General features: G+C 34.0%; 6 protein-coding genes across 6 annotated transcripts; all 6 read right to left on the reverse strand.

Moving 5' to 3' along the window:
* Positions 1-236: 236 nt before the first annotated feature.
* On the reverse strand, positions 237-1,053 carry LOC105458952 (the record flags this gene model as incomplete). The annotated part of the gene is made up of 2 exons (XM_011704591.1): positions 910-1,053; positions 237-755 (listed from the first exon to the last, which is right to left on the reverse strand). Coding segments are annotated over exons 1-2 (663 nt in total), but the record flags the coding sequence as incomplete, so codon positions are not given.
* Positions 1,054-2,661: 1,608 nt separating this feature from the next.
* Positions 2,662-3,547, reverse strand: LOC105458953. The gene is made up of 2 exons (XM_011704592.1): positions 3,347-3,547; positions 2,662-3,159 (listed from the first exon to the last, which is right to left on the reverse strand). Exons 1-2 carry the CDS (start codon positions 3,545-3,547, stop codon positions 2,662-2,664), a joined length of 699 nt encoding a protein of 232 aa, XP_011702894.1.
* Positions 3,548-4,426: 879 nt separating this feature from the next.
* LOC105458906 (putative odorant receptor 85d) lies at positions 4,427-5,375 on the reverse strand. Its single transcript, XM_011704517.1, has 2 exons — positions 5,117-5,375; positions 4,427-4,782 (listed from the first exon to the last, which is right to left on the reverse strand). The coding sequence occupies exons 1-2, from the start codon at positions 5,325-5,327 to the stop codon at positions 4,427-4,429; spliced, it is 567 nt and encodes a 188-aa protein (XP_011702819.1). The 5' UTR covers positions 5,328-5,375.
* Positions 5,376-7,296: 1,921 nt separating this feature from the next.
* LOC105458954 (odorant receptor 4-like) lies at positions 7,297-9,835 on the reverse strand. The gene is made up of 4 exons (XM_011704593.1): positions 9,695-9,835; positions 9,099-9,459; positions 7,829-8,200; positions 7,297-7,637 (listed from the first exon to the last, which is right to left on the reverse strand). The coding sequence occupies exons 1-4, from the start codon at positions 9,833-9,835 to the stop codon at positions 7,297-7,299; spliced, it is 1,215 nt and encodes a 404-aa protein (XP_011702895.1).
* A 1,015-nt stretch (positions 9,836-10,850) lies between these two features.
* On the reverse strand, positions 10,851-13,416 carry LOC105458955 (odorant receptor 13a-like). Its single transcript, XM_011704594.1, has 4 exons — positions 13,192-13,416; positions 11,887-12,373; positions 11,276-11,506; positions 10,851-11,191 (listed from the first exon to the last, which is right to left on the reverse strand). Exons 1-4 carry the CDS (start codon positions 13,414-13,416, stop codon positions 10,851-10,853), a joined length of 1,284 nt encoding a protein of 427 aa, XP_011702896.1.
* Positions 13,417-13,817: 401 nt separating this feature from the next.
* LOC105458956 (odorant receptor 13a-like) lies at positions 13,818-15,033 on the reverse strand. Its single transcript, XM_011704595.1, has 2 exons — positions 14,331-15,033; positions 13,818-14,158 (listed from the first exon to the last, which is right to left on the reverse strand). The coding sequence occupies exons 1-2, from the start codon at positions 15,031-15,033 to the stop codon at positions 13,818-13,820; spliced, it is 1,044 nt and encodes a 347-aa protein (XP_011702897.1).

Raw genomic sequence — 15,033 nt, forward strand, 5'->3', positions numbered from 1 at the left:
GCAAAACATTATCTTATTGCAATCAAAATAGCTAAGACGTGTATAAAAAAATAAAAAATGTATTGATAAACAAAGGTTTAATACTTAATGCCAATAAAAATAAATGTTTAATTAAACATTATGCTTAGTTTATATGCTAATAATCAAAGTGTTGAAAAATAAAATCTAAAAATTACAAAATTTATTTTTGAATTTTATTAAAAACAAAATGTTTAAAGCAAACTAATTATAGGTACATAAGTCTCTTCGGTATTAATGATCATCTTATTACCAACATTGCCATTGCAATTGAGCGTCAATATAATGTATTGTACTATAGTGATCACGAAATATAAACTCGTAGAGAGATGATAACTTCCTAAAGTCCATGTTAAGGGCACAGGTAAATCTTCTGCTGGATTCTTAATGGATGTATTGCTATTAACTTGGATGTCCTCATCACCACCTGCTATTAATACAGCTACCAGAAAGAAAACTGGTGCCGTATAAGCGAAAGATAAGACACTGTAGCACATCACCCTTGCCATGAATGCGTGATGTCGCATAATCTTGCGCATGTTCTCGTTGTCGATTGCGAGATAATCTTTCACAGCAGAAGAGAAATTTCGAATCATATTGTCGGCATACAAGCGAAAGGCTAAAATTTTTATTACAGAAAGGATGGTGCACATCATAAGCAAAAGACCATCAATTTTTGTATACACATCGCCGCCACCGAAATTAACTTCGAAGAAAATTATGATTATCCACGCGGTCTACACAGACAGAAGAACGTTTATTACGGGGCTTGTTTTTTCCGTTTTTATTGTATACTTATTTCAAATTGAACTGTCTAACTTGATACGTCGAAGTACAAGTTGCAGAGAAATTTTTATAGGAATATGATGTAAATGTGAAGAGAGAACGTACCAAACTGACGGTGCATACGAAAGAACGTATAAAGGCTAATGCGTTATATTCTTGCAAGGGCCAAACGCCTAATGGCAGAGTTAAGAATTTGAAGGGAGTCATAGCGTATGCCACATCGTCATTCCGTGACATTATTGCAGTCATGTCGAGCTATACGGTGCACGATACTCAATAATCAGCTAGCCTTTGCCCGTAATACGAGCCGGTCATATAGGCGACGTTCGCTTTTACGTTCATATTTTATTAAAGTTCTACATCATACGCAATTGTGCCACATTTACTAAATTACCTTGTTATTTTTCAAAACACAGTTATTTTAAAAACTGACGGAAACCGGTTTTTTATATGGAAGTAGAGTGGGGCAAAGATCGAGCGGCGAAAGAGAGGGGGAGTTTCATGTTCTTTCCAGTGCATCATCTGTCATTGATCGCGTTACAATATCTTTTATTCCGATACCATTTTCTTATCAAGGATACGTTTGATCAATTTTTAAATTTAATTTCTTAGGCAACACAAGTAGTGTTATAAGCTCCACTGAAATTATGCATATTTCATATTTTGCTGTTGCGTGATATTTTTAATACGGTTTAAATGTATTGTGATTATAATTAGCAATTTTGTTAAAATTCTACATTATATACGTAATTATTTCTCTGTAGGTATCTTATGTGAACAATTGTTAATATATGCTTCTGATATATATTATTGTTATATGCTTTACGCTTCCATCATCACGCGTAATACAGATAAATATGAAAGAGAAGTTTTTAGAATGCTCATGTAAGTTCCCAAGTCTACCACAACGAAATTTCCAGCTTGCAGCTTAATTGGAAGCTGGTTCCACTTCATAATAAATACAATATTTTTTGTCACTTTTACAGGAAGATCATACCAAACGCTCTGATAAACGAACAGCGCGACTTCTTCCATCTGTGTCTTCAAATAATCCCCGACAATGCTATATAGCGTTAGCTGCACCAGAAAGGCGCTGAGTACCAAGAAACTTTTTGACATCATTCCAAAGTCGCTGGTGGTTAAGGCAATGATAAACTGGAATCCTGCAAAGGACACACGTAATTAATGTAATATTTTATAACATTTCATAATTTTTTTTTATTAATTCGCGGATATGTCAAATTGATGCATATTTACCTACTATAATTATAAGCATACTGCTGATAAAGAGTTGTACTACCAAAACGAAGCTAATTATCTCGGCAAGCTTTCTGGTCATTCTTATCAAATGACCGTGTCTCAAAATTAGTGTGTTAAAACGTTCGTAGACTTTCGGACTTGTAACGTCAAAGTTCATGAACCTTGCTTTTAAAATTTTTAGTTGGCCGCACACGTGTAACACAATATGAAGAAATACAGAGTCACTGCCTATAAACATTATGATTAAAAATACGTTGAGAAAATGCAAAATATTAATTACAAATATGTATTAAACAGCACCTACCTACAAAATACATGAAAGATTTTACGAATATTAATAGAAACCAAATTTAATATTTGCAAAATTAAATATTTTATTAAAAGCGTAGTATGCATTCGACATTTGAACAAATTTGCATTCAAAAGATAATTACACGACTTAAAAAATTCATTAATAAATGTTTTTACATAATATTAATTTGTATTATGTACATATAAATTATTTAGGATGCGACTTAAAACATTTAGTAAACATTGTAAATCGCATCCTAAATAATTTATATGTATATAATACAAATTAATATTTTGTGAAAATAATTACACAAATAATAATGGCTCACCGTGATTGCTGAGGCACATAATTACAAGATAGATGTATTGCAGCGCGAAAATCACCACATATAAGTTCGTCGAAATGGGAAAATTCGCTAACGTACATGTCGACGGAATAGCGTACCCCGCTTGACGGCCCAGGATAGTTATATTAGTCTTAGCCTCCTCGCTGCTTACTTGTGCGTGTCCCACGATGAAGATCGCCGAATCGACGTAAGCGATCAATAAGGCGATAATGCAGATTACTCTTCCCCAGAAAGCGTGCTCTCGCATGATGATGCGCTTCTCCTCGGTGTCGATTGAAAGATAATCGTTCATGGCAGAGGAATAATTGCAAATCAAATTATCGGCGTATATACGGAACCATATTATTTTCGTTAGAGCGACAATACCGCATGCAAAGAGCGTGAGGGCGTCAAGATTCGCGTTCGCGCTTGTGCAGTTGTAATAGAGCTCGAGATACTGCACGACCACCACCACGCTCTGCACAGAAAATAAGAATGGACCTGTTTATCTCGGAGACTTTGCTTTATTCATTTTTCGTTTTTACCGTGTCAATATTTATTTTAAGCGTTCTTAACAAATTTATATCGATAATCTGTTCTCTGAGCTTCAGATATCGAAAATACAAGACAAATTTTGTTTCACAATATGAAAATTGGAAACGTACCAACCCAAGACTAGACACAATATGCCGCAACAAAGTGAATTTATTGTATTCTTGCAAGGGCCAAGCACCTATGGGTACAGTTAAGTGTTTGACGAGGGTCATAGAGTATGCCGTATCGTCATTCCACGACATTATGGCAGTCAAGTAGAGACGTACTGTAGTCACAAATGTCAGTCTTTGCCCATAATGTGGATCGATCATCGACGAAATTCGTATTCGCGTACATATTTTATTGTAGTTGCACTATTTTAACTTATTTTTTACTTATCCGTACGTTCTGTTATTTTCCGAAGTACAGTTGTTTAGAACAATTTATGTGAAGTTCTCTTCATGAAAGTACAAAAGGGTGAAGAGCAAAAGAGAAGAAAGGGAGTTTTATTTTTGTTTCAATACGTTGTCTCCGGTCGCGACTGTCGTATTGGCAATATTGTAATAATTTTTTTTGCAGTTTTATCGTAAAGAAAGATATGGAGTACGACACAATTTCGAATTCAATGTATCAGTATCTTCTAATTCACCGCTAAATAATTAAAAATTTCTTTTGCGTACACGTTTGTATCTTGTTATAGATACGCGCAATTTTAATATCTAAGAACCTAAGCAGAACAGCAAGTTACGTATCGTCAAAATGACATTAAAATGATTCATAATTGATCGAAAAGTGACTTTTAAATCATTTTGACGTCATTTTGATGTCATGATGACTTGTTACTTGGGAACTCACTATTTATCAATCCGCGTAGAACAGAAATAAAGATTTTTAATTCGTTCAAGTTGATAGATTTTCAATACGATATAATTTCCAATTTGATAAAAAGCTCTCCTCACATCGTAATGAAATCTATACGTTTCTTGTTATATATGTATATAGAAAGATCAAAACAAGTGCTTCAAAAACAACGTTATAGATCGGTAAAAAGGAAGATAAATAACAAGTATAATATATAAATTTGTACATGTAACAAATATGAAACAAATATAACATGTTGCTCAAAAGAAGTAGATGATGAGATACTGAAATATAATTATATTTTATTTTACTTATCTACAAATGTGTGTCGCTTTTTATAAACGTAGGAATTATTGAGAATTATCGTATTTGTTAATTGTCACTTGTAAAAACGATATGTACGTTAAGGTGGTTCTCAAGATATCTGTCATAGTGTTTCGCGTAAGATAGAAAAATTTTCCAGCGCTAATTCGAAGAGGAGTCTTCATTCTCATCATAATGAATATCAGATCCTTCACCATGACGGGTGACATTTCGTCCCACTCTGTGCTGTATATGGCATAAACAATTGACTCGCTTCGATTCTGCAAGATATCTCCGGCATACGTATACAAAAAGGTTTGTACTAAATAAAATTGAATGGACATGAACATTTTTATCATTTCCTTGTAATCTTGGTGTTTGATTGACAAGAGAACCCCTACTCCTGAAAACCCGCAATTCTTCGAATTATGAATATTAGCTTAGATTTTTATGCTGAATATATTTTATATGTTAAAATATTTCTCTGTAAATTATAATTTTCATTGCTATTTCATTACTTTTTCTCGTTCTGTTTTGCTGTATATTTGTACTTGACTCTTTCTTATTTTACCGTAGATTTTAAAAATAATTCAATAATTTAATCTAACTGTGTAAATATACTGCAAAACCTTTTTCGTAATTTTTATGCAAATTTTGAGATATAATTTTGTAAATTATTTCAAGATGGATCAATATAAAATTGTTAAAAAAATTGAAAAAAATTTGAGGATACATACCTGAAGCAGCAATGACTACACTAATTATTAAAAGGCGCAGTAAAATGTTGACACTAAAAGCGTCTTCAATATTCTTGGTCAGCGCTATTAGCTGGCAATGTCTTCTGACGAGTGGCCCCAAAATATTTCCATGACGCTTTTCCCCATAGCGTTTTTTGCCGATCTCCGTAAACTGTATCCTTAAGAGCTCCAACTGACCGCAAAGATGCATAGTGATGCCGAAGAAGAAGCTATCGCAAGCACATTCTGATATTAATATCAAGGATCCTTGTACTATTTGCACCACAAATAATATTTTGTATGTGGAATACGAAACCCCTTTGTACAGACATGTTGATGGAAGTACAAAATTCCACATAGCTTCCGTATCGTTATCCATAGATGCAGCCTGTAGAATACGGAAAACAGAATATATTAGAATACAGAATACAGAATATATTAATTTTTACAGAATAAAATATTTTCTTTACTAACAAAATATGTTTAAATATTACTCAACAATAGGTCTTATGATGATTTAATACAACCTCTTGCTTATTGCTGAGGAAGACGGATATAAACCACAAGGCGCCCGCTGTTCCACCGGCAATCAAGTGAGTCAGGGCGACTAGACGTCCTACACGTGCGTAAGCCATCATCACTACGCGCGACTCTTGCTTCATTGACGGGGACGACCAGTCGTCGATCGCGGAATTGACATTAACGGCGATCTTTTTCATGTAAATTCGCGGAAAAATAATGTTCAACCAGGCATGCATGCCGCTTTCTATTAAACGAAGAATTTCCAAACCGTCTCTAGCAGCGTCGCAGGTCTTAAAAGGTTCTATCAGCACGTTGATCAATGTGAGAGACTGCATGGTAGTAAATATAAAATTGCGTTCTCATTGCAAGGTTGCACTATATCGAAAACAATAACTATCAAGAAATGACTTGTTCAAATTATTTATAAAACTTTAATCACCAATTGTTCTTAATATGCTTAAAATTATATGAAAAATTATTGTGCATAATATATATCTTTTTTTAAATGCATTAAATTTTATATACTTTTTACACATACAATGTTATATACGTGTTACAGAATTTATTCAATATAATAATTATAGATAATAGATTTAATTATTTGATAATTTAAAGTTAAAGTTCTTATCATTTTGAACTTGACTGAGAGAAAGATTTAAAAGCAAATGCAGTGCAGCTTTTTACCTTGTTAACTTTCACTAAGAAATTGCATATACTTTTGCTCTTACCATTACAAGCAGCTAATTTCTACATTGCATGTTATCTTACATTACGTTACGTTATTTTACCCCTGCTATGAATATTATGAACCACTGAATCGTGTAAACTACGTTATCCCGCTGCAGAGGCCACAGACCAAGTATCCACATCATCGATTTTATCGTAGAAAAGCCATAATCTATACCACTGTTCCAATTCGTCTTCATGTTCAGCGATGTATTGGTCGGTTTCGACCTCAAAAAGGAAAATTGTAGTCCGTGCGTGACTGGATATATACTGCTCGGGTCGATGCCTTACTTTTGCCCGCGAGGCAAATTGCTGCCTGTACGCATCTAGTCCTTCCGCACTGACCAACCTTTAGGGTGGTAAGATAAGTGATACGATACAAATTTGTGCCTACCGCGTCTTTGGGTACGTCCCCGATAATGCGCACAATTTTCAATGTATACCTAATGTTGTTCTGTCAGCGCATATACATAGATGCTCGCGATCAATTACGTGTCGAACGACAATGTCCTGTAGGTCTACGTTTCTTTTCCGTGAGCAAAACATTTTTTTTTGTTATATCATCTGATCGGAGCGATGTAGCGAATAAAGTGAAAAGAGTAAAACTATCTGCGGCACACGCAGTGTATGTTACACAGTAGAAGAATGCGGACGGTTGCGGAAGGAACAGCGAGGTTCTGCACAACTCTAATATGACAGCTGAATTTCTGGTATTTATTTGAAATAGTAATTGAAATTTGAAATTTTTTTGTTATCAATAATATAATAAATGTATTAATAAAATTATATATATATAAGAATTAAATGTATATGTTTGAAAGTATTTTAATTATTATATTATGTATTTTTTTGTTATACCTATTTTTAGATAACATCCATAATTCTTATATAATTTTTATTTTGTAAAGTCTAATTAGATTTGTTGATTTTTATTAATCTCTTAGTGCCACTCGCAAAACCGAAACGTATGAACCTGCCGTCTTCAGAATGTACCCTATCGCCTCGCAATTAACGTAGAAAAATTTTCCACCAGTGAGACGAAACGGATAGCGTGACCTCATCATTGCGAAGTTCACGTCCTTCATAAACGTTGCGGGAAGCGTAAACCAGGAAGTCATGAACATTGCATGAAATATATCTTGGCTTCCTTTCTGTATAAAATCACCGCCATAGCAGTATACCAGCGACTCCAATATCACGTAATTCATGAGTAGAGTAGTTCTCGTTGAAGCGACATAATCGCCGCTTTTTAAGCAAATTAATATACGTAATCCTGAAAGAGATTTTATGAAGCAAAGATGAAAATTAAAATTAACGCAATATAATACGATACAATTAAATCTTTAATTGTAATATGATATGGTATATTTAAATATTTTGATAAGAAAATATATGTGATTAATATATGAATTTCTAAATAGTCATTAAACTCACAATAAATTCCAGAATAAAAAGTTATTATACCTAGTAGCGCGAGTAGAAGCGTTGCTCCAACGAATTTGTATAATATATTTATGCTGAACGTCTCTTCCACATTCTGACTGTACTCCATTAATTCGCAGTGCCTGTTAATCAAGCTAATAAATTGCTTCCGATTTACTTGAGTGTCTTTATTGCTTGCGAACATTTTAAATTTTTCTGTAAGCACTTTAAGTTGACCAGTGAGATGTAGAGTGATGCTAATGTAAAAAGCGTCCGAAACAGATTGCATTGTACATATCACGGTTAATTGAAAAGCATGAAAGGCGGTGACTATTGCATACTGCAAGCTGGTAATTTCATTAACCAAATCACCATATGGTATTATAAATGTCCTCTCTCTTGCACTAACACTGCCTGCACACAATAAGAATACAAATCTGAAGAACATATTTAAGAACAATAGTATATTTTAATATAATTAGATATTAAAGTAAAACAGTTAAAATTGAAAAAGACGAATAATAAAATAATGTGATAAACATAAATTTTTAATGCCTTGTTTAAAAATTCTTAAGACGCTAACAAAAAAAGAACAATTTTAATTTAGATCTATTTTCATTATGAAAATGAAAAAGCTATAGAGGCAATAAATTATTTGTATATGTAATTGCATAATATATTTTTGTATCTCCATTTCTCAGAATCTATAACAGAAAATTTAATGTATAAAACAAAAAATAATTTGCAAAACAGATATATCCGTAATACACGATACTGGAAAATTCAGAGAATATATACTTCCTTGTTTCACAGGATAATTTCCAATAATTATTATTAATTTTCTTGCAAATGCATTTATAAAGTACACGGAAAAAATTGCTATGGATGTTAAAACTATATTTTCTATGTTTGAAAAAGGAATGTACATGAATTTAAATTATATTAATATTATTTTGAAATCTATACGGTTCTCGCAAACGTAGTTCTGATGATAAGTAACAATTGGTTAGTAAAATATCTTCATATATATAGTTGCTTTAACCGAAGCATTATTATTGTTATCTCTCTAATGTAGTCTGCACAACAAATAGTACGATTGAGAGATATATATGATATAGTTGCACGTCACAACATTGAGACGGAGAGTTCAATTAACTATATAAGTCACTTCCAAAGTATTTTAGTTCCTATAATCCTTTTACATTGATGGGCGAAAATTATCACAGTTATTATGTTGTGGCAACAGTACTTTTTTTCCGTGTACTTCTTATTAAATAACAATTCAACAAATATTATAGAAATATTACATTACCATTTGATACGTTCACCGTTTCATCTGGTAAAAATACATCTATTAAGTTTGCAAATACGACAGACAGTACATAAAGACCACAACATGTGGCAGCTGAATATAACATGATCAAAGTCCACAGTCTGGATTCAAACGCCTGTTTCTTCATGATCTTGTACGATTTCTCGTCACTCTTTGCAGATAACCAATCGGTGATAGCAGCATTAATGTTTTTGGCCAACTTGTCTCGTTTACCAGCAATATAGACATAGTTCAAATTTAAAGCTCCCGTCAATACAGTATATACCGTGGCATCCATGTGTCTACCGGAGTCATTATGACTTCCAATGAATTCCAAGTACATGAAGCAGAGTGGCGTGAACTAATAATGATCCCATTACCTTAGAAAATATGATATATGCGTGAACAGTAACGAGTATAAAATATTCGCACTTGAAAAGCTCGCACTGTTTACGACAAAATTTGAAAAAATTCTTTTGTGCACACATTCTTGAACTTAGAAATTTCGCGGATCGTCCCGGTATACCTATTTGCTCTGCAGCTGCGAACGCGTTTCTACAATTTCTTCCCTCCCTGTCAACGTACTGTCAACGTACCAGTAGAAATATCATTACACTCCAGTGAATTATCGTGAATATCGTCTTCTTTTGCAGCGGCCATAAACCGAGTATTTGCATAAACGTTCTATGAATGGAGAACGCATAAATGACATCGTCGTTCCAGACATCATCCGACATTATAGTGGTTGCACAAACTACGCGAATGACTGGACATTCGATGACTGCCCCGTCGTTATACGGGCGCAATTTTTCGACGTCGCAAATTCAATGTCAATTTACGAACATTGTCATGAAACATTACTAAGGGACATCATAACCGCAGGTAAGACGCATTATCCCCATTAGACTCATTTTTTTTCATTAGCTCATACTGCGCATGATGGATGGTAGTAAGATAAATGTGCAAAAAGACAGTTTGCGCATGTCTATACAACCGGTAGTTACGCGAGCGCAATAGAAAAAAATATCGCGTCATCGGTGAAGAAAACGTGCATTGTGCGTTACAAATGACAAATTGATTCGGAATTTGAATGTTATATGCAATATATAATCAACAAAAATGTAATATCTGTTTTAATCTAATTGACAATGTTGGTGTATTTCAAAGCAAGTGTGATTTGTGGTACAACTGAGCTCCATGATATGGATTTTTGGGTTTCAATTGAATGTCGAGAACACATCGCAAGAAAGAGAGCAATACATCGCATTATGATACGCAACAATTGGACATTCGGCATTGGATGTAAATGATAAAAGGTAATAATCGGTATCTTTAAGTTAGTATAATATTTTAATAGTTATTTTAATAGTAAAATGTAATAATATTTGCACTATTATGGTCTAAAAATTTCAAATGAAAACGAGTTTAGAGGTATTGAATTAAGAAAAAGAGGAAAATCATTTTTCTTGAAAAAAAAAATATATATGTAATATTAAGATTGTAATTTCTTAAGCAAGACAGCATATCTTTTCCAAACGTAAATATTTCGTAGAAACGTAGAAACTTTTTTATGAGAAGAAATAATCGATTTTTGGCACAGTTATATTATGATCGTGATTAGCAATTTTATTAAAGTATATTATAGTAACTTTTGTTTCTACAGAATTCTATCTTATCAAACTATAAATCTCGACAATTCCGAATTGTCGAGATTTATAGTTTGTAAAATTTTTTTATCACGTATATTATATTTTATGTTTCTATCATCACACGTAGTACAGATAAGTACGAAATAGAAGTTTTCAGGATACTCATATAAGTTGCCAGGTTTACCACAATGAAATTTCCAGCCAGCAGCTTGACGGGCGATTTTGTTCGCATGATGACGAAGATTAAATGTCTCGCCAGCTTTGCAGGAAGATCGTACCAGGCGCTTTGATAAATGAAAAATCCAACTTCTTCCATTTGGGATTTCAAGTAATCCCCGACAAAACTGTATACGGTTAATTGTGTCATCATGGTACACAATACCATGCAGCTTTTCCCCATCACAACAACATTGTGTGTTTTTAACGCTAAGATAAATTGAAACCCTGAAAAGTAATTTATTCGCTTAAAATTCTTGTAATTTACATACGTTGCAAAACTTTATAACGTTTAAATAATATAATATTTACCCATTATACACAACAGGACGCTGCTAATAAATAACTGTGTCAACAAAACTACACTGATCGTTTCGGCCAGTTCCTTGGCCAATTCCATTAGATAGTTATGTCTCTGAATTAGAACATTGAAACGATCGTAAACTTGTGGACTTGAGACAACAAAGTCGACGAAATTGGCTTTTAAAATTTTCACTTGACCACATACATGCAATGTGATATTGAGAAACAAAGAGTCATTACCTTTTAAAGAGGAAATACAATGATACAAACTTCATTTCATTAATAAAAAATCTATATGTATATATAAAATTCCGTATATTAATTTCGTATAACTATAATTTTTTGGTATTTCTTCTAACTGAATTATATATTTAATCTCATTTTTACATCCTTTTGAATATATTTTTATGTTTTCATATTTTATGATATATGTATATTATTATGTATATTATAATATTTTTATGATTAACAATAAGCAGATAAGTTACATCAATAGAGTTAATATAAAAATTAGTAGAGTTAAAAAATTTTGACCTGATTTTATGTTCAAAATTCTGTCATATTTTAAGTAGTGTTACATGATACAAAAAAAAACATACAAATCAACAAATAGATATTACCGTGATTACAAGTACATGTAAGTACTAGGACAATAAACTCCAAGAGACAAACAGTTTTATATATGCTCGTTGGGATATGCAAGTATTCTAACGCGCATCTTGATGGTATTGGATAGTCCAATACAGCGTCTTCAATTGTTACGTTGATCTGACTATCTTGCTTACTAGTCGGATCTTCACCCAGAAGAGGAATTAGCGAATATATTATCACACTAACGTAGGAGAAGCACACCATAAAACAGGAGAGAATTCTTCCTATAAAACCGTGTCTATGCATGATAGCGCGGTGCTCCATATTTTCAATCGTCAGATAATCATCCCGGGCGGAACTGTAATTGTCAGTTAGGTTTTTCGCGTAAATGCGAAAACATATACTCTTCAGTACTCCTAGTACACCGCAACAGGCCAACATGAGACCGTCTATATTCTGCTCCGTGTTCGTGCAGCCCATGTGAAACTCCATGGAAGGCAAGATCACTATTGTGCTCTGTTGATATGCGTAAACGGTATATTTTCTCATTCAAACAGCTTTTGTGTCTAGAAACAATATGCCTCAATTCCAGATCGACGGATCTTTGAAAATATTAAAATTTAATAATAAGATAATCTTTCGAAATAAATATTTTTATTTCAACTTTCTAATATTTATAATGTCAAGAAACATTGAAAATTATCTGGACTGATTTAACGGCACGCAAAATTAAACACTTCATAATATTAAAATAATAACAAGATTTTATTATACAATAAATAATATAAATAGATAAATGTTTGTATGCTATAAAATAAAAATTTAATAGAAATAATAAAAATGAGAATCTTTTTCCAATTTTGTATATATTCGTTCATCTAATTTGTCTTTCACACGATCAATTCTTTTTGATACAATGCTGTCAAAAAAATGTCATATATCGATGTATTTCTTAGACACAAATGACAAGCTAGCCAAATAAGCGATATAGCACATGCAGCCCCCGGAATTTCTCAGAAACAGTTACGTTACCCTTCGGCACGAATAAACCGTAAGTCCTAAACTGAAATGTTTTCATTAGTCAATTTACAATAGCCTACGATCTATCCATGATATTATGATATTCTCGTTCAACGAGTTGTTACTCCTGAAAAAAAAGCATTTCGCTATCTTGACGTCATCAATATCCACTGTTTGGGAATTTAAACACTTGATGTTGTCGATATCAACGAAATTTTATTTCAAGTTGTTGTGATGTCGAGGTAAAAGTTATTCTATCTACATGTTCATCACGCGACAAAGGATCGTCGAAATCGAACTGAAACGACGCGTACCATGCAACAAGTGGACAAGATGAACCGTATTAGCGAATAGACGTTATAAACTTGAAGTGGCCAAACGCCGATGGGCCACGCTAACAGCTTGAAGGGGATCATCGCGTGTGCGACATCGTTTTTCCATCGTTCACTTGCCATTGGGTCGACCGTAATGACCGTAACTGATGCCAATAACCGATGATGTTCCCGGTACACCGACACAATGCAGGTATTACGATTCATTTTTTATTCAACTTGAGCCGTATACCCGCTTATCAACCCGCCTTAACGCATTATCGGAAAGTGCAGAAGATTATGCTTTTACGCCAAATTGTCACTGGGGAGTTTACGTGACCATTTTTTCTAAGTTGCTGCGGACATTGAACGGCTACATTTTTCACCGCATAGAGAGAACGTTATTTGTGCAATTGAGTCACGATACGCTCCGTGTGTATAACATTTTATTTCAGGAGCTTCGCAATTTTGACGACTATGCCGGATCGAATTTTGTAAGTTTTTCCGATCAGAAATGACATAACAGGTGAGTCATACACGTCACTTTTTTTCTATTTTGTAAGTCGCTTAGAAAAGTGAAAAGCGAAATTACAATTTTTACCAAACATCTCATTTATGTTTCCAACAATTTATTGAACAAGCATAATTTTTAATACAGAAAAATAAGAAACCGAGACTTTCAGGATATTTTTGAAGGTGTTAAGATCCATAATGTAGAATTTACCTACTCTTATGCGAACGGGTACATTAGCGCGAGCTATTATAAAATACATGTCTCGCACAACGTTTGTAGGCAAGTCGTACCATCTACTTAAATAAATCGCGCGAGAAATCGCTTGCGTTTTTGACGACAAAGTTTCCCCTATATAGCTGTATAAGAACAGCTGTATCATTGCTATATTAAAAGCGGATATACTTCTCGTGACGAAGACATACTCACTATTTGCCAACGACACAATGAGTTGTATTCCTGAAAAGTGCTCAGTATTTATTTCTATCTATTTCTATAACAATTAAATTAATCTTGTTAGTCCTTTTAAATTAAATTATAATCCAATGAATTAATAGTCTTTATAAGATGAGCGCAATGTGAGGAATATCAATCGGAAAGGAGGACATGTATGATCTTAAATTGAAATTACCTATTAAGCATATAAGCGAAGCGTGGAGGATTAGTTGAGCGATCAAAATACCATCGAGTATGTCAACAATGTCTTTGGCTAGATTCAGGAGCAGACAGTGCCTCTCGATCAGTGTGACCATTTTAGTTCGTTTCCAGTAACTGTGTTCCCTCCCTTCGTGGAAACGCAACAGCTCTAGACCAAGCACTTCCAGTTGACCACAGAGATGCATGGAAACGCCGAAGAGGAAAACATCGCTGCCAACGTTCCCCGTGGCCGTGCCGATCAGCTGAATACTTTGTAGGATATATATACCGTAGCAAACGATCTGATTGTCGAACGGACAGATCATCTCTTGAGGCAGCTCCATGGCTCGTATCTCTTTCTCGGAATTCGCAATTGACGTGACGTTTTCTGAAGAGAACAACGTCGCAGAAGACAGTAGCGGTCCGACTATCAACGGTATAATGACAAAATACGAGGAACCCATCTGAAAGAAGCAGACGGATCTTCCCAGATTAGTGTAGCGAAACATAACTTGACGATGATCTTGTTCTGTGATGTACGTCCAGTCGCTCGCCGCATTGCGCAGGTTCTTCAACAGGTTGTCGCGATGCAGCCGTATCAGCGTTATCTTTACAATGGTCAAAATCCCACATGAAGCTAATACGAGATGCTCGACGACGATGGCCTGAGTAGCATAGCTGTGGTAACTAATGTCCAT

The sequence above is a fragment of the Wasmannia auropunctata genome, unplaced genomic scaffold (assembly GCF_000956235.1).
Source record: "Wasmannia auropunctata unplaced genomic scaffold, wasmannia.A_1.0 LD334250.1, whole genome shotgun sequence".
Classification (NCBI taxonomy): Eukaryota; Metazoa; Arthropoda; class Insecta; order Hymenoptera; family Formicidae; genus Wasmannia; species Wasmannia auropunctata.

Bases quoted from the DNA above. Each gene is read 5' to 3' on its own strand.
- LOC105458953 (XM_011704592.1), bottom strand. From the start codon at position 3,547: ATGATCGATCCACATTATGGGCAAAGACTGACATTTGTGACTACAGTA. The intron at 3,160-3,346 runs GTACGTTTCCAA...TTTTCTGTGCAG, and splicing joins TTGTGTCTAGTCTTGGGTTG to AGCGTGGTGGTGGTCGTGCA.
- LOC105458906 (XM_011704517.1), bottom strand. From the start codon at position 5,327: ATGCATCTTTGCGGTCAGTTGGAGCTCTTAAGGATACAGTTTACGGAG. The intron at 4,783-5,116 runs GTATGTATCCTC...GCGGGTTTTCAG, and splicing joins TGTAGTCATTGCTGCTTCAG to GAGTAGGGGTTCTCTTGTCA.
- LOC105458956 (XM_011704595.1), bottom strand. From the start codon at position 15,033: ATGGACATTAGTTACCACAGCTATGCTACTCAGGCCATCGTCGTCGAG. The intron at 14,159-14,330 runs GTAATTTCAATT...AGCACTTTTCAG, and splicing joins TTCGCTTATATGCTTAATAG to GAATACAACTCATTGTGTCG.
- LOC105458954 (XM_011704593.1), bottom strand. From the start codon at position 9,835: ATGTCGGATGATGTCTGGAACGACGATGTCATTTATGCGTTCTCCATT. The intron at 8,201-9,098 runs GTAATGTAATAT...TATTGTGTGCAG, and splicing joins AACGGTGAACGTATCAAATG to GCAGTGTTAGTGCAAGAGAG. The intron at 7,638-7,828 runs GTATAATAACTT...AATCTCTTTCAG, and splicing joins GCTTCTACTCGCGCTACTAG to GATTACGTATATTAATTTGC.
- LOC105458955 (XM_011704594.1), bottom strand. From the start codon at position 13,416: ATGAATCGTAATACCTGCATTGTGTCGGTGTACCGGGAACATCATCGG. The intron at 12,374-13,191 runs GTACGCGTCGTT...GCATATCAACAG, and splicing joins TCTTGTCCACTTGTTGCATG to AGCACAATAGTGATCTTGCC. The intron at 11,507-11,886 runs GTAATATCTATT...CCTCTTTAAAAG, and splicing joins TACATGTACTTGTAATCACG to GTAATGACTCTTTGTTTCTC.